At 36.6% G+C, this 23,014-nt stretch overlaps 1 protein-coding gene and 2 long non-coding RNA genes across 4 annotated transcripts; 2 read left to right on the top strand and 1 right to left on the bottom strand.

Moving 5' to 3' along the window:
• The first annotated feature begins 4 nt into the window (after positions 1–4).
• LOC144643583 (uncharacterized) lies at positions 5–15,275 on the top strand. Its single transcript, XR_013568922.1, has 4 exons — positions 5–813; positions 4,740–4,815; positions 13,715–13,806; positions 15,139–15,275. It is a non-coding gene; the product is annotated as an uncharacterized LOC144643583 (long non-coding RNA).
• LOC144643514 (fibroblast growth factor receptor 3-like) lies at positions 2,966–18,697 on the bottom strand. The gene is made up of 13 exons (XM_078502794.1): positions 17,882–18,697; positions 17,599–17,676; positions 15,346–15,732; positions 13,633–14,004; positions 12,886–13,053; positions 11,464–11,574; positions 9,161–9,342; positions 8,680–8,802; positions 8,075–8,145; positions 7,438–7,478; positions 7,159–7,255; positions 6,795–6,900; positions 2,966–4,809 (listed from the first exon to the last, which is right to left on the bottom strand). The coding sequence occupies exons 1-13, from the start codon at positions 17,949–17,951 to the stop codon at positions 4,693–4,695; spliced, it is 1,923 nt and encodes a 640-aa protein (XP_078358920.1). The 5' UTR covers positions 17,952–18,697; the 3' UTR covers positions 2,966–4,692.
• On the top strand, positions 15,329–22,817 carry LOC144643584 (uncharacterized). Of its 2 annotated transcripts, none has more exons than XR_013568923.1 (3): positions 15,329–15,463; positions 16,123–16,242; positions 20,909–22,817. It is a non-coding gene; the product is annotated as an uncharacterized LOC144643584 (long non-coding RNA). The 2 variants fall into 2 exon arrangements; XR_013568924.1 differs by lacking the exon at positions 20,909–22,817 and adding an exon at positions 16,659–16,819.
• Positions 22,818–23,014: the final 197 nt, after the last annotated feature.

The following is a 23,014-nucleotide window of genomic DNA, read 5'->3' on the forward strand; positions in this document are numbered from 1 at the left end:
GAATCCCTGCATAATTGCGTCATTGTGTTGGCTTCGTTTAGGTAAAACTTGTATACATGTAGAAACTTATTTGTTGTTTGTGTAGGTATTTTTTAATTTTGTTTAAAGGGGTTGTACCATGGGTTTCTGGTTGTACTTAAGGTAACTTTGGAGAGGTTGTACGCGACGTAGGCTCGATTTCCAGCCGCATTTTTGGGAAAATGAAAGACCGGACCCGAGAAGGCGGCGGAAATCGAGCCTATTCGCGACGGCGACCCCTATCCATCGCCACCCCCGGGCCCCTCCCACAGCTCCCACCCCGGCCCCGCACCCCTCAGATGCAATCCCTCTCAAATATTTCAACTTTGTTCAATCTGTGAACTTTTGTTTTAGCATTACTGTATGAAAATGGGCCTGTTGTCACACAAGTTTCGTTGAACTTTTTTTTAACTCTTTTATCTGCTGTTGTTGTGACGTGCAATCTGGTCCCTTTTGATGCAAATCAAAGTTTGGCAAGTTACTAGTTCCCAGAGCTGCTCTATTTTTGTAGCCGATGAAGACTAGGCCCAATTGAAGAAAACCGCGGGAAGATGGCGCGGCCGCGCGGCTGAGATTTTTGACTTGTTGTCCTTGTTGGACAAGTCGGACAAGTCGAGTAACAGTTTTGGGAATTTGTTACGTTGGTTTACATTTTGTCACTGTTTATGTCATTTTATTTAAACAACGAACCGCTCACTGACTCTGAATGAATGACTCGGTTGGCTGATTGAAAGCAGTTCACTTCTGTGAAGGTCTCTTATTTACAAAACAACGAATTTTGAAGACCCTTTGAAGGTAAGCTGAGGTAGGAAAGCTGATAAATAGATAGTAACTTTATTAGAATGTCATCAACCACCTAGATGGGGAAAAAAACTCCCCTACTAATACGGGGATATAACAAAAAAGAGTTAAACTAAAAGAAAATGTTCCTTACCAGGTTGCAAAGTGAGGTGAAGAAACTTATATATAAAGCTTTATAAGAAGCATTTGTTTAATTTCACACTTACAGCATCTGCCAAGGTAAACAAAAAAAATTCTGGCAAACTAAAACTTGAAAAGTGCTTAACCACAAAATGAAAATTATTAATAAGTACATCTGATCAGCAAGGGAAGCACTACCAGTCAAGTTGGTGGGACAATGTTACCCCGGCGGCATTGTCAAAGAAGGTGGCTGATTTTGCCATCTTTTACTAATACTTGATTTCTACTGACGCATAATTTTTTATGTGCCTTTACGTGTGCGTGCCTGAAAAAATTTAGAGATATGTATGAAAAGCTTGCATACCGTTTACGCAAGTCTTTCATACGTTGTCTGTTTTAAATTTTTTCACGCACATACAAATTTTAATACGCCTCGGTGGAAATCAAGTATATCAAAGAACCACAGGATAATCCCAGTAGAGTAGCTTGACAAACGGCACAAAGTAGTGGGTGATTTTTGCCAGCTACTTTCTACTTTTGACAACCTTGCAGGGTACTTGTTAGCCTCCCATGCAGTCATTTTTAGGGACGATCGTGTTTACTCCTCAAAACATGATCGCTCCTAAAAACAACTGCGTTGGAGGCTAGGTACTAATGTTCTGAAAAAGGCAGAGGTGTGGGGTGGGGAGTATGACTGCAGGAATTATTTAAATAATGGAGGTTTTGTTTTCCTGACCTCACATGCATTCAGGCTTTCCACAAAATATTTGAGCTCCAGCCTTTTCATCCTCTGCCTTGCAAAGTCATCCCACTTCCATTCTCCAAAAGCATTTTTGTATTCTATTGAGCTTGCCATGGATTCATTTGAAAAGGTAAAATAGAATTTCTTTTTACTTTCTAACAGTATTTTTTTGGTGTTGAATGACTAATTCACATTGTATTTTATTCATGTTGCCTTTCCCAATAATTCATAAACACACACTGTTAAGTTACAAATGAACAACTCCAGATTAATTTTATTATACAGGGACTTATATATTTACAACTTGTTACCTAAACCTGTACATTTGTGGTATATGTGTTAAGTCCTCATTTAATAAGTTAGTATTGCAGGCATATTATTTAAAATATTGCCTAGCATTGGAAACTGAAATAATGATATTTAACAATGATACTGAAAAATCACGTAGAATATTGGCCAATACTTAGCCAGTGAGGCTGTAGGCCAATGCAAGTTTGTTAAAATCAGATGATATTCTGCAAGATTGAGTATGATAATCGTTTTATTATTCAACAAACTGTCAATGAAAAGCTTTTTTACAGTAAGAAAACTGTGGATCTGTAGCACTTTGTTAGACTTTGAACGACTTTATAAATATCACTGCATAAATATCACAGGATATCTGTTTAATGTAGGGATGACAGATAACAAGGACTTTCTAACCATATATGAGAATCATGACAATTAATATTTTGTTGAATAATAAACCTTGATGGTACCGTATTTACATCGAGATAAGCGCCGCGGCGCTTATTAAAATTTTTGGCGCCTCAAGTGCGGCGCTTATTCGAGGGCGGCGCTTATTTGAGGGCGGCGCTTATTTAAAATTTGAACGCCACAAAGAGTATAAACTTTTACAGTAATCAAAAAATAGCGTCTTTTGATCGTCAGTATTCGTCTCTTGCAAGAGTGGCGCTAGTTGTCCTGACAAAGTTCGCGGCCTTTACAACATTTTCAGAACTACGTATTGTAAGAATGTTGGATGGAAAACTAATGGGCGAACAGTAAAATAATCACTTTGAACTGCAAAACATCGCTTTTGATGGAAAAAATGTCCAAGTTTGTTTAAGAGTTGCTCTGAAGTGCTGTTTTTAGTTGAAAGAAATTCCTCAAATACGCGCTGCATCGGGACTGCGGCGCTTATTCGGGGGGCGGCGCTTATTAACTTTATTGTCCCAAATGCGGGCGCTTATTTGAGGGCGGTGCTTATTCGGGGGCGGCGCTTATTCGAGTAAATACGGTATGTGAATTATAACTATTTGAGCAGGTATATAACTGATGATGTGTTATGAACGAAATATTTTTTAAACAAATAATTAAGTTTGTTATACCGAGCCAGCACTCTGCATTGTATATGTTGTGGTTTAATTTACGCTTGGTAAAAATTTTTGGTATTTTCCTTTGTTCTGGTGTATGGTAATATAAATTATACCATAATGAAATATAAAACAAATGAAAATACCAGATTTTACCAACTGAAGGGTAAAATTGAAGCAAAACATATACCGGTACTTGTAAACCTTATATATGAGATGGTTTAGTGTATAGTGTTGAGAGTTATTTTTACAAGTTGTGCTGTGCCTGGCAAGCTTGTAGGGTGAGTCCAAATACAATTAAGAGAGGAAATTATAAAATTTCCCACAGTACTATGCATTTAACTATATCTTATACCTAAAGGTATTTGCCATCAAGTACCTGATTCTTTGCCAGAGTCTTGCCTGCGCCCTATGTAGTCAGCAGTACAAAGACAAGTACAACTTTCCAAGTGTTATTTTTTTCTCTTTGTCTTTCACACACTTTTTGTACACAGTGTTGATAAATTTTTTAAAACCTTTTACCATCTTCTAACTCCTTAGAAACTCTTAACATTATTATTTTGTCTGTGAGCTAAGGTTTAAACTACACACTTTAAATTTTGTGTATTTTAAAACAGTCAAACATCCACTTATGCCAACCTCTCGATAATAACCACCTTTCTACAATAACCAGGATTTTTTTATCTCAACTCATTGATTTAGACAGTTCATTTTACTTACTTTTAATTTTAATTAAAATTTTAGGCAGCAGCATGGCCAAGTAGTTAGGGAGAGCTCTGGACTTGAAATCTGGTCTGGATTCAAGCCTTGTTATTATTATCAAAATATTGTTGTCTGAGAACTAGCTTGAGAACTAGCTTGGTGTAGTTAAACGCATTGACCACATAAAAACAACATTTACGTTTTCCTTTTTTTTACTCTTATTGAAATGAAACCTTGCTACAATGGCACCAAAGACAGGTGGACATTATAGAGAGGTTCAGCTGTAGGTAAAAATAATAATAAATAAGGGTTTTCATCTTAATTATTTAATTAATTTATTTTTTGTATAAATAATGATTGTAAGTATACCTGATGTACCATTTTTTAATGGTATCAAAGGATTGTTTGTGGAAATTACTAACTTTAATTTAAATTAATTTAGTCCAGACAATACACGAAAGCCACTACTCCCCAATATAAACCAACTGTTCTTGCAAAAAGTACAAAGAAAATTCTGTCAAATTGCCTGGGGCTATTTAAAATTCTTTTTTCAGGCTTGTGGAATTTTTCCATCTATGGTATTTTCTTTCCCTGACTGGCTAATAACATTTTTGTTGTTGGGGGATGAAGTAAGGCCATTAGGAAAGACCTTTGGTCAAGTGTGCAGTGGCTACAGCCTGCACAAAAGTCATGGTCACTTACAGTTAATTTACATCGACCCGGAGTGAGACTCTGAGTGTTGATCTTATACCTATGAACTGTTGTTATCAAGTTTGGTTTCTTGCATGTGGCTTGCCATGGCCACATAGAGTAAGATCATCAACAAGATGATTAGCTGGCTGATCTCAGCATGTGATAGAACAGTTACTGGTCAATGTTGGGAACAGTACTTGGGTCTTTGGGTCTCAATCACTCTCCTCGCGACTAGCCTGTTAACAAGGGCCTAGCTAGTATTTAGACTGTGGTGTTGATTTTTGTCTCTTGTTGGTTTCCACTTTCAGCAGTTTCATCAGGCTCCATGTCAACCTCTGCCAGGCAATCAACTGACTGTGCCAAGATCTCGATGTATTCCTGAAGGTAACAAGTTTATCTCCTTGGTAAATTTATTCAAATATGTATATTTTATAATTTATTCTATAATAATTTACTGCACTCATATAGGGGTAGATACAAAACGTGGGGTAGGCCATGGGGTAGGCCATGGCCTAGGGGTAGTTAATTTTCTAAAATGAACAAAAATATAAAAGTTAATAATAGATGGCATATAAATGTATTTGGTATTATTAGATATAAAATGTAACATAGAATGGACAAGGGAACCTATCCTTTGAGCTAGAAATTTGAGTTTAAGCACAGAAAGTTGATAATCAAGCCAAGTCTTCAAGTCAGGATCGCAAGTCAGTATACATGTACCTGAGAGATCCTGAGGGTTATTGTTGGACTAAAATTTGGTAAATTCAACTGGATTTGTAAATCATGGATTTGTAAAACTTTGATTTATAATTTGTGTATTGCGCCAAACTACTATAACGAGATTATCATTACTTCATAACATCCGAATATTATTTTTAGCAGAAATCCTTGACTGCACTGCTATCTGTACAGCTTCGGCTCTTCGTAAACATGATCAGGTGGTGGAAAATATGTTCCAACTGAATGCCAAGCGTTGCATGATTTGTTTTGAAACAAGTTTTAGACGACATTTTGCATGAGAGATCACAAAATATAAATTTTACGCCGTCGTGTTTTGACAGGCTAAAAAACAAGGATCGAAATCCGCCAATCAAAGCCCGCTAGCATGACCTTTTGAACTTGCAGCTAATTTCTGTGGAATTTTAAAACATGAAACAAACATCACTTAATTGTCAATGGCGGGTTTTGATCCTTGTTTGTTTGTCATGCCATAAGATGATTCCTAACATTGTTTATAAAATGTAAATCTGCCCCCCCCCCCCCACGTTTTTTAACCTATACCCATTCATCTAGCACTATTTCTAGAATTACTCTATAGTGCTTTACAACAACTTACATCACAAGTTAAATTGTGAATTACTGGTATAAATTACAAAAAAATATGAAATAGTTTACAAGTCATTATAAACACAGTTTGGAACGTTTTTCTGTGATTAAATAATTTAACTATATCCACTGGCCAAGGAGAGAGATAGGATAAGGGTAAAAGGATGGATCCTCAAACTTACAGAGGAATTAGAGGTGGGTAGAAATGGCTTGGTAGGGCTTTCATAGCTATACATATTTAATTACCCATATTGATAGGGCATTAACTAATGTCTAGTTACATGTTGGAAACTATGTTCATGTATAGGCTTAGAAACACTGATTTTTTTATCCATAAAGAAACTTAAATGTGCTATGTCAGTCCTGTGGCATACCAACTTGAACTTGGTAACAATTCTCTTTTAGTAATTTGCATGTTAGAGCGGTTTTCACTTGAGTGTTGAAAGTAAACTGCGTTTGCTTTGGTTTTGCATTACTACGCGTAGTGATTGGTTTAAAAATCTTGCGCCACTTTCTCAGCCAATCACAAGTAAAACCAAAACCAATTGTGACTCGCTTGCGCACGTTTTCCCGCGCTGCGTGCCAGCTACATGTATTTACTTTGAGTTTTGATCGGTTCACTGGATTGTCTGTGTCCTTTGTGATTGGCCACAGTAATAACTTTGGTTTTGGTTTTACGACACTCAATTGAAAACTGCTCTATATTTTTTGTCTTTACTGTACATGCTCAATCTTTCTTTGTTGATCAGTATCATTGTGACCTGCACGCTTGGATTAATACAATCAAACCTCCTTGAGTGCCCAACTTTTGTAAGCGGTCATCTTACTTAAATGACAACATTTGTGAAAGAACCTTGTTATCTCTCAAGAGCAAGCACCTCCCATTTGTTCCCACCTATTAACTTAATAAAATTGGTAGATAGCCTGAAAGAGGCGGTTTGGCTAACTATATTTGGAGAAAGCAGATTATAGATACCCAGTTTGTTGGGATCATTTAAGGATCAGCATGATCATCAGCAAATAAATATATTCCATACCTGAGCTGTTTCTGTTGAAAGAATTGCATCTAACTGTTCACAGAGCTCAGTAAATGAAGGACGACTTTTGGCACTTTCACTCCAACATATTAGCATTATTTCATAGCTGAAACAAATATTAAAAGGAGAGAACCATTGTTTAGCACACTTGATACAAGTCATGCGACTAGCTAAATAACCCTCCTAATATTATTATTATTATCTTAACTAGTCTAAGACTCTGTACCTGTACTTCTACTTATTGCACCAAAGTATTGGGTACTGTTTTGCCATTTTTGGGGGGATAACAATAGTATTATAATTGTTAACCTGTAACCTGTCCGCTGTTAAATGCTTTATCTATACATATACACATCCCACTCACATTTTAGGAGGACAGTTTATAGGACATTCCATTCGGTATCCATTTTTCAGTATTGTAAATAATCTTTCAACAGGAATTCCTGGATAAGGTGTACCACCTGTTCAGACAGCAGAAAAGGGTTGAAGATTCAATTATATGAGACTTAAAATAAATTAGCTGCATTACATTATTTAAATGATCAATGCCCATCATTATGCACATCCCCTTACAATCATATGAATCCTTGAACTTTCATTTGTTCATAAATTACCAAGTATTCTGGTATATCTTTCTACCTACCAAGAGTGAAAATCTCCCACAAAAGTATTCCAAATGACCACCTAAAGTACAGACAGAGTCAGATTATTAGAACTACTTGCTAGCTTCATCAGATAACATGAAATTAAAAGTTTAGTAGGTAGCATTACACATTTCAGGAGCTTGTTTATATGCATGAATGTATAGGCACAATATTTTGTAAACTAAGACAAGAATGGACTTACAGAGTTTGTTTGAAAGCTTACTGTAATGAAGTAACATTGTTATCTGGTCTGAGGCATTGTTTACATGGACAAAGTTTCAATTGAAACCTCATAATTTCCACTGCAGTTATGTCTTCTGTTTACACGACGACGATGGAATAATGAGTTATGAAACCCCATCTTTTGTGCAAATGCTGTCAGAAGTGGAGCATTTTGGCTTCAAGTATCTTTTTGAACACGATTGGTGTTTGGGGCTAAAAAAGCGGTGTGCAATTTGCTCTGAATTGTTTCTATATTCCACAATGATCGGACTCCAAGTCAGCATTTTAAACAGCCTTAGTGACTATGTTTTTCTTTGTAACTATTACCCGGGGAGGGTACTTTCCATATAGTTTGTTGTCATAGGCTCTAAGAGTACCTGATACTGTTATTTGGTCTGGTTAATTTGGACTTACACATCAGTCTTTACTGTGTATTGCTGGTCAAACAAGGCCTCTATTGCAAGCCACTTTACTGGGAGACGCCCCTAAAATAAAGTGCAAAAGTGCACATTAAGAAGATATTTCTTTACATCACTGCCTGGGGATTATTTAAGCTTCAATTGCTTCCTGAATATTAATACTCCAGGAAGTTTGTGTATTCTGGGGAGGGGAGGGTGGGGATTTTGTAATACCCAATTTTCCTTTTCTAATACTTGTACAGTACTTCATTCATGCATGTGTATCTGCTGGGGTTGAGGAAATACAGGAATGGTTAAGAGTTTAAGTGGCTTATTGTTCGCACTGTGTTCACTTGGAATAAATCTTTTTTTTTTTGTATTTATATTTAAAATTACTAGCCTGTGAAAACAGCCGCCTCTCACGCTCCGATCCGCTTGCTGAATGTAGCAAGCGGATCGGAACGTGAGAGGCGGCTGTTTTCGCAGGCTATAAAATTACCTGACCATTGTAACTCTGCTCATTTGACAGGTATTAAGCCAGTGAATAGTTACAGGAATTAGCTCACAAGGTTGAAGGAGCATAATGATTGAATTTAAAATAATTACTAAGATAACACTCACATGAGTTGTTCTTCTGTAATAGTCTGTATTGCCAAGGTTTCTAGACAATCCAAAATCTGCTATTTTTATTACAAAGTCCTCAGCAATTAGAACATTCCTGGCTGCCAGGTCTCTATGTATGCACTAGTAAGTTGTGAGAAAAACAAATTGAATTTTAGTCAGAAAATCAAAGATTAAAAATATAGATATTACTTACTAAATTTAAACAATCTTTTGGAAAATTTTTGGAAGATGATATCAAAAAGTTAATATTTTTATTATGTTATTCTAATGATAGCAATAACTTATAAGTACTGATCGATATAAAAGGGTGCAGTCCAACTTGCACCCTCAATTACTCCAGTGCCTATAATCCAGGTCAGCTAATCTGAACACTTTTACCTTTAGGAATAACACATTTGAAAAAGTGGGGTTTCATACAAAAATTATGATAACAATAATATCATTTAGTTATCACTTAAGTTGTTGGAAACAAAAATACCTTTTTAGAAGATAGGTAACTCATTCCTCTGCCAATTTGATATGCTATTGATAAAAGATCCCTAAGAGTTAACTGGGGTTCTGTCTTCTCTGCTGTGGGCTCTAACAAAGATGGTCGACTGTCACGAAGAAAGTCCCTTAAGTTTCCATGTGGACAGTACTCAACAATCAGAAAAAGTGGACCTGAAAGTAGAAAATTTGTACATTATTGCTTATAGTCTTATTGTTGTAGAATTGCCCATTACAAAGAGCCTGGATTGCATCTCTGATAAATTATATAAAGTAAATTCAATTAGATTTTACCTACATGTACTATATACATGTCTAAACACAGTAACACACTCCAGAGCTACGTTTTTGGGATCAGGCAGTTTATTAAGATCCTACACTTACATACAACACGAACGATATGTAAAATCAAAATACAATCTCAGAAATAAACCTACGATAACTAAAGGCACAACGGCCTTGTACAATTAGAAACAACACTGAAAATTATAAAATTTTAAATTACGGAAAAACTACAATACATAGATAAAATCATAACTGCCATGGAAGTGGGAGGGTGGGGAAGCTAGAATGCTGACTAAAAGTGCTATAATAAGCTAATAATTGCGAATGCTGATGCTGTAATGCTCGGTAGTTAGACTAATAATGAAATAGCTAGATTACTACAAAGTATCAAGTACAAAGTATGTTGCAATATCGCTAAGTGACTTTATACGTAATTGAACATTATTGGCTTGCAGTAGTCTTATGACTTTCATGTATAAAAATTGCTCAATCGATAAAATTAGACTGCACCTTGCCTGAACCCAACTGTGAACGTTCGAGTGGTTGTCATGTCTAGATTCATATTAATAGTATTAATATTCAACCTAAACACAGTAACACACTCCAGAGCTACGTTTTTGGGATCAGGCAGTTTATTAAGATCCTACACTTACATACAACACGAACGATATGTAAAATCAAAATACAATCTCAGAAATAAACCTACGATAACTAAAGGCCCAAACCCAAAGTGGAAGGTGAATAGGTTAGTAGTGTGAACTAGAATGTGGGAGTATGTGTTAGGTATGAAGTAGGATGGCTTTGCAGAGCATGTTGGCTGAATGCAGGCGCACAGTTAATGGCATAGTTAAATAAATTAAAACGGTATCGGAACGCCAATCGCCCAGAGCTTTTATCAGTTCAATAGGGACGCCTGATTGATAAGCAAAGGAAGCGCCGCCCCTGCGAAACGAATGACCCGCGTAAAGCTTCGGGTCTACCCCCAGTATGGCAAGGTGGGATCGCAACTTAGAAACAAACGCGCTATAGGTAAACACATGGGGTACTTGGGAACCATTTACCCAGTTAAAAGCTTGAGAACCCATGGAAGTGGGAGGGTGGGGAAGCTAGAATGCTGACTAAAAGTGCTATAATAAGCTAATAATTGCGAATGCTGATGCTGTAATGCTCGGTAGTTAGACTAATAATGAAATAGCTAGATTACTACAAAGTATCAAGTACAAAGTATGTTGCAATATCGCTAAGTGACTTTATACGTAATTGAACATTATTGGCTTGCAGTAGTCTTATGACTTTCATGTATAAAAATTGCTCAATCGATAAAATTAGACTGCACCTTGCCTGAACCCAACTGTGAACGTTCGAGTGGTTGTCATGTCTAGATTCATATTAATAGTATTAATATTCAACTATTTTTGCTTCACCGGTTAGCTCCAAAAATTAGTCTCCTTTCTATTCTCTGTCTGCAATTCACATTATACAAAAACTTTTCATGTAGTGATACACCATTATACATGTATAATATGGCTATTAAAAAAATATTATGGGCTATTAATTGAGCTTGCAATTATTCCATTGACCTGCTCTAAATTTTCACCATAATTTATTAACCTGATCCAAATTCTTTCAATTGACTTTTATGAGGGGGGAGGTACAGAATAGGGAGGAGGAAGAAATGGCCAAAAAAATTAGGGAGGAGGGAGAAATTTTCCCTAAAAAATAGGGAGGAGGATGAAATTGGCACAAAAAGTAGGGAGGAGGGAGAAATTGGCGCAAAAAGTAGAGAGGAGGGAGATTTACCCTCCTGTCCCTCCCCCTCTTTTATGAATTTATATACCATGCCAGGAAAGTATTTGAATTCAATATTACACAAATGACAAATTATGAGACATTGAAGGTGAAGCACGTTTTCATTGGTGTTTTAAGTGAGTGCATAAATTATTAGCAGTAAGCTTATGTGCACTTTCATTTTTAATTTTCAGTTGAGGTACAGTTACAGCCTATAATTACCTTGCACTGTACAGGCCCCAAGAAAGTTCACTATGTTTTTATGACTTCCTATTTCTTTCATGGTTTCCATTTCCGATATTAGGTCAGATAACTCAGCATCAGTGGCATTTTCTGTGTAAAATAGATATCAATAATAATAATAATTTATTAATTTATAGCGCGTTTTTTAACATAAAAAATGATTAAAAGTGCATTACAATATTAAAAACTGAAAATATTAAAAATAAACTAAAATTTTAAAATATACTTAATATCAACATGTCAGTATTGACAAGATAACACAAGAACTTGATATTGAACTCAGTTAACGATTTTTTTTACAGGTTGGTTTAACACTGAGCCTCTGATATTACAACTAATATTGCTACACTGTTATTCTGTTGGTCAGGTCAAGTTCATTATTGTGATATCCTTATAAAGCATGCATGCACTCTACCACATATGCGTGCTTTATCAAGTTATAATGCACGTGACTTCTGTCACAAATTTGATCATGCACAATGTTCCTCAACATTTTATAAAATAAATACACAAACTTGCTCCTCATGCGTTGTTGAGTTATATAAGCACTTGGGAATTTTTATGAACAGTCAAGAAGTGTGAGACGTGCTTCTCACACACTTCTTTCATGTTCTTAAAAATTCCTGCATGTTGAAAAAATATAATATAACTAAGCAATGCATTTTTTAAATCAGTCTTTTTTGTTAATATTATTTTGTAATATTGCATTACTATTTTTCTCCTTTTTTGTTTTCGCACATGTGAAAACAATTGTTTATCAGATAAAATTCTTTACTATTATACAAAATTAGTAGAGTGCTGTCTGAGTAAAACAAATTAAAATAAATTTAAGAGTGGCTGGCAGAGCTCCAACATTATAAGGTCGTTTCATTGAACAGAACTGTGACAATAGATTCTCGTTCAAACTTTGCCTATTGTTCATCGGATGGGAACCAAAATTTTGAAGTAAAAAAGAGGTTCCCCATATTCATTTAGGAGCAGAGTGGCCTTAGCATATACCTTTAAATAATTTTCTTATAATAATTCAGCTTCCAGAAACTTTATTATTTGAGCTGTTAGCTTTACATTGTTGTGGGAGCAGAAAAAATAGGAAGAAAGCAAAACATGAACTAGAAATTTCTTTTTGTCCAGTAGATGTCCTGTATTGTCTTCAAGGCCCAGGAACAAAACATACATTTTTAATCAACACTAATTCTAAGCGTTCCTAGCATGCAGTGATCTTGAGTCTACAATATTATACTTTCACAAGTACTGGCTAAGTACTTTTTCCAGTGTGTGCACTCTGTCACGAGAAATAATTATGTGTAAAATTACGCACAGTAAGGATGTACAATAATTATTATTGCAATACTAAGGAATCACCTTAAGGTTACTATAATCACAGCATTAAAAATATCTAACCTTTCAACATCTTGACAGCAACTGTGCAAGGAGTAGGATTGTTGCCTGGCAGTTCGAAAGCTTCTGCTTTTGCAACGTAACCAAATGCACCTTCTCCAGCTAGGTCCTTTATAAAAATTGATTCTCTAGGAACCTCCCATTTCTCATCTAGTGGATCTTCAAATATTTCTGAAAGAATCAACATAGGTTTAAAAGGCTACTTTTGCAAAGTAAACATAATGCCACTCCACCCCCCTCCGAAGCAGGCCTGCTCTAAAGCCAGTTAAGCTGGAGAAAAAAAAATTGCAGGCCCTGGAATTTGTTCAGAATGGATAATGGTATCCCCCCAGATAAGACACTATCCAGTGGATAGTGTAGTTTGTTTTGTAGCACTTAATCCACTGGATAGGGATTTATGTGATGGACAGAGTTCTCCGCCCTTTGAATAATGGGGGCCAGTCTTGGTGTAAATGTGGTTTTAACAAGTCCTTGGTCAGTTCTTAGTCCACCAAAAACCATTACCGGTATTGATCATTTCTTTTCAGATATATCTCTCACAAATTTAATTACATGAATTTTTAATTTCCTTGTTTTGAGTGTATGATTTTCTTGCTATTGATAGGTGGGAAATTGTTTTTAAAAAAACTAGGACAAAAATTAGGACACTATTTTTTCTCTTTCTTTCTGAAATGATTCTTAGAAACGTCTTACAAAACTTGTTAGAGTTGATGCCCTGTAAATCCTGATGAAGTTCAAAACTAAGCATACCATCTGCAAATGTCATGATTGTTCCACCAGATGCGGATGATGATAGCTGCGATCTGTAACTACTATTTCTTTTTCGTATTAGGGGTATAAGTGAGTCTCTTTGTGTTGCTGCTGACAGATGTCCATTTTGTAACTTAGCTGGAAGAGGAGGTGCACTGTCACGCTCTTCACCAGGTGAATTTGATTCTTGTAGAATTATTGGCAGTCCCTGATGCTTGAGTTCCTTTCTTTTCCAGATAAGTAGGAAGATTATGACAGCTGCGATTACACCTATAAATGCTCCTACACAACCCACAATTACTTTAATTCTTTGGTTGTTCATTTTACTTGTTGTAAAATGTGTTATTGTGGTACCAGTAGTTGTCGGCAACACTGCAAGAAACAATTGTTTTGTTAGTCTATAATTCTTATAAAATGACCAAACAAAATCAGGATTTGGCATAGAAGTATAGTAGTCAGGTCACAACAATCAAAAGCTAAATCATCAAAAGAATTTAAAACAGGAATTTGTGGAGGCCAGGAGGAGAGTTTTTTTTTAATCTTTTTGAAAACTGGAACTGAGGCTTGAGGATTAAGGCTGGGGTAAAAAGCAAAATTACAAGGATGTGGAAGGAAAAGAACATTGTTATAGTGAAAGGCAATGTCGGCAACATGCCTGGGCAACGACCTTTTCGAAAAAAATTGCGTGAGGAGGCTTTGCCCGAGGTCTATTACCCCGCCCTCTTAATTTTCCATTTTCAACAGAAAAGGTACCCTTTTTGTATACCTTCAATGGGGAAATGGTACCCATTTACATACCTACAGGAATGATACTGCATCTCTGAATAACCCCTTAAAATACTTAAATTTGTCTTTTAAATACCTAAATGACAGTTTTCCCTATCTTCTGTATACCTTGTTTTGTCAAATCCGTACCAGCCTGAAAGATACCCCTTCCCATATAGTCCACTATAGGAAGTCCCCCCCTCCCCCTCAGGTCTGTAGCATGAAGTAAGTAGTTGTTGCTCAGTTTTTACGCCCCTTGGATGGGATACCAAGTGTTTTAAGGTTGCACCCCCATGCACACCTCTTTTGTCAGCTTTCCTTCTTGACGGGTCATTAGTTCTTATTTATACATCGGGTTAGAGAGAGGCACTGAGGGAATAAAAAGTGTTGCCTAAGAACTCAGCACTAGAGTATTAGTGGAGTTTAGACACAAAAATAGCTCTTGACCTCAAGTGCAACTCTCCACAATGTGGATAAGGTGGCATTTGTATATAGATAAGAAAATAGAATAGGTTGATCTCAAAATATATGTTAGATTACTGTAGAACAATTCAAAGGTCAAATATTGTTATGTCTAAGTACTATAACAGAAGTGCTGACACTACTTATAAATGACTTTTAAAGACCAAATGAATTTTCTAATATATTAAATTATGGATTAATTGTTAAAAAATTTTGTGTGGGACACTGATCTGAAGTATTTTAAACTTTCAAATTATTGTTTTCAAATTCTCTACACAGGTTTTCCTTTTCTGATATAATTTGTGCAGAAGAATTGAAACAAGCGGAGGAATAAACAAACAAGCATTCTTCAAATGGAGTTGTTCACAGGTGGCTAAATGTCACCTGTCACCTGCAGAAAAGGAAAATCCAGTTGCAGGAACACTCCTTTTACAGGAAGTGATCTATGTACAATATGCTAGCAGTATTCGATCTTGTTCAACCAACCTGGACGTAAAGTGGTGTTCAGACTAAGGAAGGCGCTGCTGTAATCTCTTCCATACTGGTTGCATACAACACAAGAGTACAACCCAATGTCCGCCTGTGTCACATTGTGAATTGAAAGGTATGAAACATGTTGCCCCTCTTCATCAGTGCTTGGTTTAATTTTGTATTTTGAGTTTGTATGTAAAACTGTGAAGTTTCCATAATCAATGTCAAGTTCTGAGACTGCAGAAGGAATGTTGTCCCATTTTATCCAGTCAATTTGGGGTGCAGATAAACCTGCTTCATATCTTGTCTGCAAACACTTAAATTTTGCAGTACTATTTACTGTGGCGCTGACATTCAGTAGATGGTCTTTGGAAATCCTTGGCGCAAACTTGTGATTTGAACCTGCAAAAGGGAAGTAGTAATTAATGACTTGAAGAAGATAATTGGACATATTAACATCAGAGTACCATAAGTTGATTTTACCTCCCAAGGCTCGATTTGATATGTTCTGTCACCATCAAACTCCCAAAGTGGCAAAAATAAAAAGAATGCTGTCATGAGAATAGTGCAAAGGTGCAAAATGTGCAGAGAGAATTACATGTAAATGAGGGTTTATTTATTTATTTATTTATTTATTTATTTTTTTTTTTTTGGGGGGGGGGGGGATTTTGAGCAAATTATGTGATGTTATACTACATTTAGTTTACAATACAGTGAAGAAAGCTCTGAACAGAAAAATGTTCTTGGAACATAACATTTAGAACTGATCAGGGGTTCTTTTTTTCTTCGCAGCTTACAAAATTGTGTGTAACTCAGACACATGGGTATGTTGATGACTGATATATTCTTAGAAGCTGTCCTCACCAGTCATGGAGAAAACTTCTCTGTTATTCAGTTATTTTGATGATCAAGGTAAGCTCTCTTGATCCAGATCGGTAATGTGTTTTTTTTGGCTGTGTATGTAGTTTAGAAATTTGCAAAATTATTTACAAAAATACTCCCAAAACGTTTTATTTATTTCCCAACGTTCTTTTAATTTGATTCGGTATAACTACGCAAAAAATCGATGTAGACAAACTTGCGCATTTTAAGCGCAGTGTCATTATTATGTTATCAAAGATTAGCATAACATTCCAAATTCCCATTGCAGTTAATCCCAGTCCAATCCAAATTTTCCTTGTTTAGAATAACAGGTTATTTACTGCACGTTCTAATAAGATCAGGCCACAATCTCTTCACGTTCACTGTAAAAAGCTTTCCGCGTTTTCTAGTCAATGATTTGGGAGTTGCGTGATTGATGTTTTGTGGTGTATTTTTTTTCCCTAAAGGAAGTAGACGACACGAGGCGAAATTAAAAGTACGCAAACAGCAAGCATTAAAACAAACAGGAACTTTAGATAATCATAGTTGTCTTTTTCACTTTGATGATTGCTTTTGCCTGCCGTAATAAATAAGCTAATTTCCATTTTTTTAATTTTTAAAATCGTAAACAAACCGCCAGAAAGCTACAAAGCTGATAAGCGTGAGCTTGAGCGAATTTAAAAAAATGGAAATAAAACTACCTTATTTCCTTTCTATTACGACATTAATTAAAGAGTTTAGACTTAACTCCTTGGGTCTTCATGTTTTTATTAAAAAATTATACCAAGTAATAGCACTTCAAATTCTTTTTCCTCTCTATAAAAAAGGTTTCCGATTATTACCTTTTATTGAAGTAGATTTCGCTGATACGCTCCTATGCAAATTTAATCCATTCCCGTCAAGTCGTATTTACTTTAATCTGTATAATCGCTAAGAAATGTCTAGAAAGGCGAATTCTATGTCGCAAGTCTGACATTAAACAAACTCGCAATGCTATAAAGGTGAAGTTCTATACAAAGCCTGTCGTGGTAAGTGCATTTTCCTCCAAAACGCCCCTGTCATCACTGCAGCAATTAGAATACCCAACTGTAATTTGTAAACAATACCCACCACGCTGCCTTTATGCAGCTGCGCTAAAGTCTTCTATTTAAATTTATTTATACTCTGCCTTTGAAAGACCCCTTTCTTTCCCATTCAATTTGATGCACTCCAGTTTTAAAATGCACGCATACAAACGAAGAATATCAAGTTTAGGCCGCCTTATCAGCTCCGTCCGGAAGCCCTTCCAATCGTTTTTGATGCTTATACGTAATGATTTTACCCAGCTGCACTTCTCAAGCCAGCTAATTATCGCAGTATTTTTCCTCTCACTTGTACTAAAAACATAACCAAACGTTTGCAGCTTACAGTTTTGAAACTGGGCATCCCTGACGCAGCTTCTATGCTCTTCATGACAGCCATGTTGTTCTGGTGGCTGCGCCGTTGCTGTTCAGAAATGAAAAGAATTGTCGGGTCACTATGACCAGTTTCGTGTCAAAATTACAATAAAACTACAGCAGCTCTTTATAACATAACACTAAAGGTGTGATCAATAGCAAAGTACAAAATCAAAATGTGTGTCCTGGAATATGAAAGACAAAGTTTAAATAAAGAAAACTTGACTGAAAACACGTATAACAAGGAAATTTACCTTGTAATCGGTATCCGACGAGCAAAGTCATGTAAAGCCAGACTAGATGCACGACACGTTTGATGGCCATTCCAGTGCTTTCTCTTGCCTTGTTAATTTCTCTTTAAACACGTCATTCCTTTGTCGTCCTTAAAAAGACCATTGCGACAAATCTGGGTCTTTCAAATTGAACAAAACGGATTTGAAGTTTTTCGCTAATTCCGTCCTCTCCCCGTGTGAGCTCGGCGGTTTGTACGTCGGCTGAGTCACCGTGTCACGTAAGTACTTGTCAATATCGGCGGAAAACTAATGGCCAAACTGTCATGATCATGTTAGAATAGATAACGAACTAACCCAAACCGGGGATCGAACTCGTCGTGGAAAGTTGCATGAAATTCAGCGAGTATGCTAGAACTACAATTATTGCCAACACCTGACAAAGGCAAATTTCCAAGAGTGCATTGTTCCAAGTTTTATTGCACGTCCTTCATTGGGCATTTTTTAGCCGGAGGCGAAAACAGTAAATGACGTTAAGCCCTCATGAAAGGAACCGCTTGAGAGGGAATTATTTCGCGATGAACCAAGAGGATTTTGCAGTTTTGTGTAGTAACTTTTTCCGTGGTTTGTTACGCACAGGCGTTCGAATTCTCACGGCTGGAAATGAAACGCCAACGAAATTATGAAATTCAAAATTAATTGTTGATAACAACGCCGTGTGCCGTTTTACTTCATGGGGCAAATATTGCTAATGGGCAATTAGTGAAGCTTGAATTTTGTTTCTTTTGACTCGACTTGGCTTCATTTAGAGAAAGCTGTAGGGGCTTAAGCTATTATAAAATCAAAGATAATGCCAACGAAGAAAACCCAGAACGAAAATTCGAGTCCACAGACAGGTGTAGATGTGACGCGCTATTTGGTCAATAGTCAATTACCGCGAGCAAGCGTGCGTAAATGGAACTCGTCACTGCTAAAATCGATTTAAGTGCATCGAGAAGTACGCTTTTGATTTGTTTTAGTTCATTGTGCGCATAGAAAAAATTGTTTTCTACTAGCTTTATGTATAGACGTCGCGTTAGAGGTGTGAAACAGATGTCACTGCACTCTTTATCAGTGTTGCTATTAGCAGCGTAAAGTTGGTTTAAAAATTTTTAAAATAAACATTATTTCATGTTTAACACGGATTTCTTTATAACTATGTTGAATGTGCTTTTAAGTTTATGAATTAATGTCTCTAGGAACCAGCTAGGCTAGGAAGGAGTAACTAAAGGATAAAAAGCCGGACATTTCATTGACGTAAAAGATAGGCTAGATACGTTTGTATGTAAATTTGCTACCATTGTCATCTTTGTTATGGCAACACAATCACGGGAAAAATATATAACTGTTATCTGCTCTCGTATCGGGCTCAATAAAAACATTTTTACTTTGTAGGTTTAATATGACAGACTGCAACTAAATATATTTAGTCGTTCTGTTAGTTACACTGGCCGGAAAACTGAAGTACCTCTCAAAATATATTAGCTTTAGTTAGGTTTTCATACATGTCTCGAAACGCGTACCAGGTTTAGTGGAACTTTTTAAGGTTATTATGATTATAAAGAAAATCTTGGGTAGGCTTTAACTCAAAACACAGCTGTCTTTTACGTCTAAAATGCTAAGTAATCGTGAAGGTCTCGTCAGTAATTAAGTCGTTTTGCTGGCTTTGTCACAAAGCCAGCAAAACGACTTAGTTACTGAACTGCTGGGCGCTGCCCTTGTTATGATTCCCGTTTATTCCGTTCTCCACAGGTAGATCATAATCCGCCATCGCATTTCTGAAAAGGTTTCTAGTGCGACGCAAAAACGAGTTTTTGTTTGAAGGAAGCATAAATTTTAACGCTGAAATGAAACATTGACGTATTTAAGTTTTTGAACAAACGTACACGGCAATATTGATTTTAACAGTTGAAAGCGTTCACATCAGACCACAGCGAATTCATTTCCTATGAACGTGACTCGATTTGTGTTCGACTACTCGAGCCACTTGGACTGTTTTAATAAGAATATAACCTTTGATTTCCTGTCTAGGTTTGTTGTGATTGTTTTGATCTTGTAAGGAACATGACTAATTTTTGTGTTTACCCTAGAAGAGAATGGTTCAAAGGTTTCCTTAAAAATCTAAAAATAGCTGATATTACCCTAATCATGTCCTCGAAAATCTACACCACAAAAGAACCAGAAGATTCAGTGCTCTTTTTATTTCGACATAAACACTTGAGACAGGTCAGAGGCCACACCTTGGTGCGGCTGAAAACATGAAAAGGAGATCATAAATTAGTTCCGATCAAGATCCATTGGGTAGCAAACTGGAATTTGTTTTGCATGGGAACAACATCAAAGAAGTAGAACGTTTGCCTTAGAACGCACTTACAAATACAATGGGAAATTCAGGCTTAATTGAAGGTCGAAAAAATCAACGGACGATAAGCGATCTAGAATAGAAGATAACGACAATGGACGTATCAACCTGACGTTTTGGGAGCAACTTTTCCTCTTCGACAAAAACTTGAAGATTCATCACAATAAGGCAGCAAACGTACATACTCCCGGGGTATGGGGGTATCGCAGGGATTGCGTAAAACACGATGGTACACAGCAACTCTTACCGTCAATTGTTTTGGCACTTTCGAAAATAATGGTGCTGTCGTTGCCACCTCCCCCCTCCCAACCAATGTATGCCGGAGACTTGACATGCCTGGCCTCGGTTCCTGGTAAGGCGATTAAAATAACCCAGGATTGGCGGTTATTCCGCGATTAAATTTCTTATTCCAAGGTTAACTAATCAAGGGAGAGCAGGGTGGTCCCGAAAGCAAATTTAACCCCCGGTTAATTCTCCTTCGATTAAACCCAGAGAAAGCCAGTAAAACCGGTATTGAAGAAATGGCTGAGCACTGGGGTGAAAAAAAAAAATAACGGCCCCAACAAACAAAAAACGAAATTATTGTTTAAATAATAAATTTAAAAAGAAGTAGTGCAAAATTTTTATAAGGTCTGACTTTGTCCCCATAGGAGGGCCTGAGGAGCATGCAAGGTGTTTTTCTGCAGTCATGGCCGACACAAAAGAATTTTTAAGAAGCATTCGTCATGTAGCAATTTAATATTGTAATTATTGTAGTAATGAAGCACTTTAAACTTGTAATTTTTAATTTTTTAAATTGTTATTATATATGCACTAATATATAGATAATTAGATTCTCAGATTCTTTTTTAGATTTTTAACTTTTTTTAGTGCTAATCCATAAATTTATTCCGTTAGGAATGTCCTTTTCCGTTAGGAATAAATTTACTCGTGGGTATAAATTCAATCGTGGGTTAGCGCTAATTGCATGATCGGCTTTCCAGGAACCTTAATCGGGGCCTGGCATTTGAACAAACTCGCTTTTGGGCGCTTTTCCTTTCCAATGGGGACGAGGTTGGCATTTAAAGACAGCTAGGGACAGGCCCCATACAGACTCCTTCTACCCTCCTCCTTCACAGGAAAGCGACACATTTCTACCTCCAAATATGTCCTGTATGTTTGAGAGATTTCCAGCCTCTTGTATATGATTGGAGGTGATTTGTAAATAACTTTAGTGCCGTATTTATTCGATTAAGCGCCCAACTTCGAATAAGCGCCCACCTCGAATAAGCGCCCACCCTGTAGGTAGGAAAAAATGAGGGCACAAGAAGAATTTTGATTATTGTTGAAGTTGAGATTAAAATTGACGAAGTACTACTAAGAGACTATCGCGAAGACCGAGTTTTTTTAGTTTTCAGTACTGAAACTTTCAATGAAAATTTAAAATTCAGCTTTCGTACACCTTCACGTTTAGTTATTATACATTGTTTTCTTGCAAAATAAACGTACTACTTGCTAAAAATGGTGAAAGTTTAATAAGCGCCCAGCCTCGAATAAGGGCCCACCCTCAAGGTCCAAAAATTTAATAAGCGCCCAGGGCGCTAAATCGAATAAATAGGGTAATTGCTGATTTTGCATTTAAATTCAGGTTACCAGACCTCCCAGATTCCTCCCTTCCAGACGTAATAAATCGATGACATAGATGAGTAATAGATGGGTAATCGATGAGGAATCAATTGATTAGTCATTGATTATTACCGATGACCAACGGACGACTGAAAGATAGGCCACAAAATTTTCAGTCTGATTAGTCATTGATTTTATCAATATCAGGGCTCCTGTCAATATATATTGTTCGCCTGTTAGGAAAACAAACTTTTAAATCGAAGTGAGAGAGGACCAATTAGTATTTAAGTCCAGTTCACATAATTCACATTTATTTTTAGAAATGGTTCAGATAGAGTATTCAGATAGAAAAATAAAAACTCCGCCTTCGACGGGAAACTCGTCTATTTTTTGTAATTTTTATCGTGGACATAAATCTTAGCCATTGTATCGGTGCGTCCTTTAGATATAATCAACAAAGTCTGCAGGAACAGGTTGCAACATTTAAGCGTATGGGGAACAGGCTGAATTTATTTGTTATTTCTTGCCCCACGTTTTAATTGCTGTCTGATTGCTGTACAGAATCGTAGCACTCCTGCAGCAGTTAAACTTTCTGCAACTAAGCTGGAGAAAATAAACGAAAGAGCCATTCCCTTTGTGTTTAGTGACAAAAACACTCCTTTCAGGGACCTGTTACAAGTCCTTGACCTGCCAACATTGGCCGAGCAACGGAGGTGCATACCTTAACGTGTGTATTTTCCAGACGTTTATAAAAGTGAGACAGAAAACTCGACCTTCCGTCATATGACATGGCTCTTTTGTCAGACGGAGGGCGTTAGACGAGTCTTTCGACGCCTATGAATTCAGTTACTTTTCACGTTAAACCTTGCATTTAGAATTTGTCTTTGCCTATTATTCATGATCGCCACAATCCGTTCTAGTTGTGCCGTACAATGAAAGGGGAATAATCAATGAGTAATCGGCAAAAAGGTATCGACAAGTAATCACGATCACCAATGAGTGATCATTGACCATCGATGATGGGTGTTAGTAATTGGTGTAACGGCGTAATGAAAATCGGCGTAACGAGATTTTTTTGCTTTTTTTCTGTATTTTGTTTTTGTTGTTGTTGTTTTTTTTTTTTTTCAATAAATAAATTGAGTGTTTCCTGT

The sequence above is a fragment of the Oculina patagonica genome, chromosome 2 (genome assembly GCF_052425735.1).
Source record: "Oculina patagonica isolate OP01 chromosome 2, crgOcupat, whole genome shotgun sequence".
Lineage (NCBI taxonomy): Eukaryota > Metazoa > Cnidaria > Anthozoa > Scleractinia > Oculinidae > Oculina > Oculina patagonica.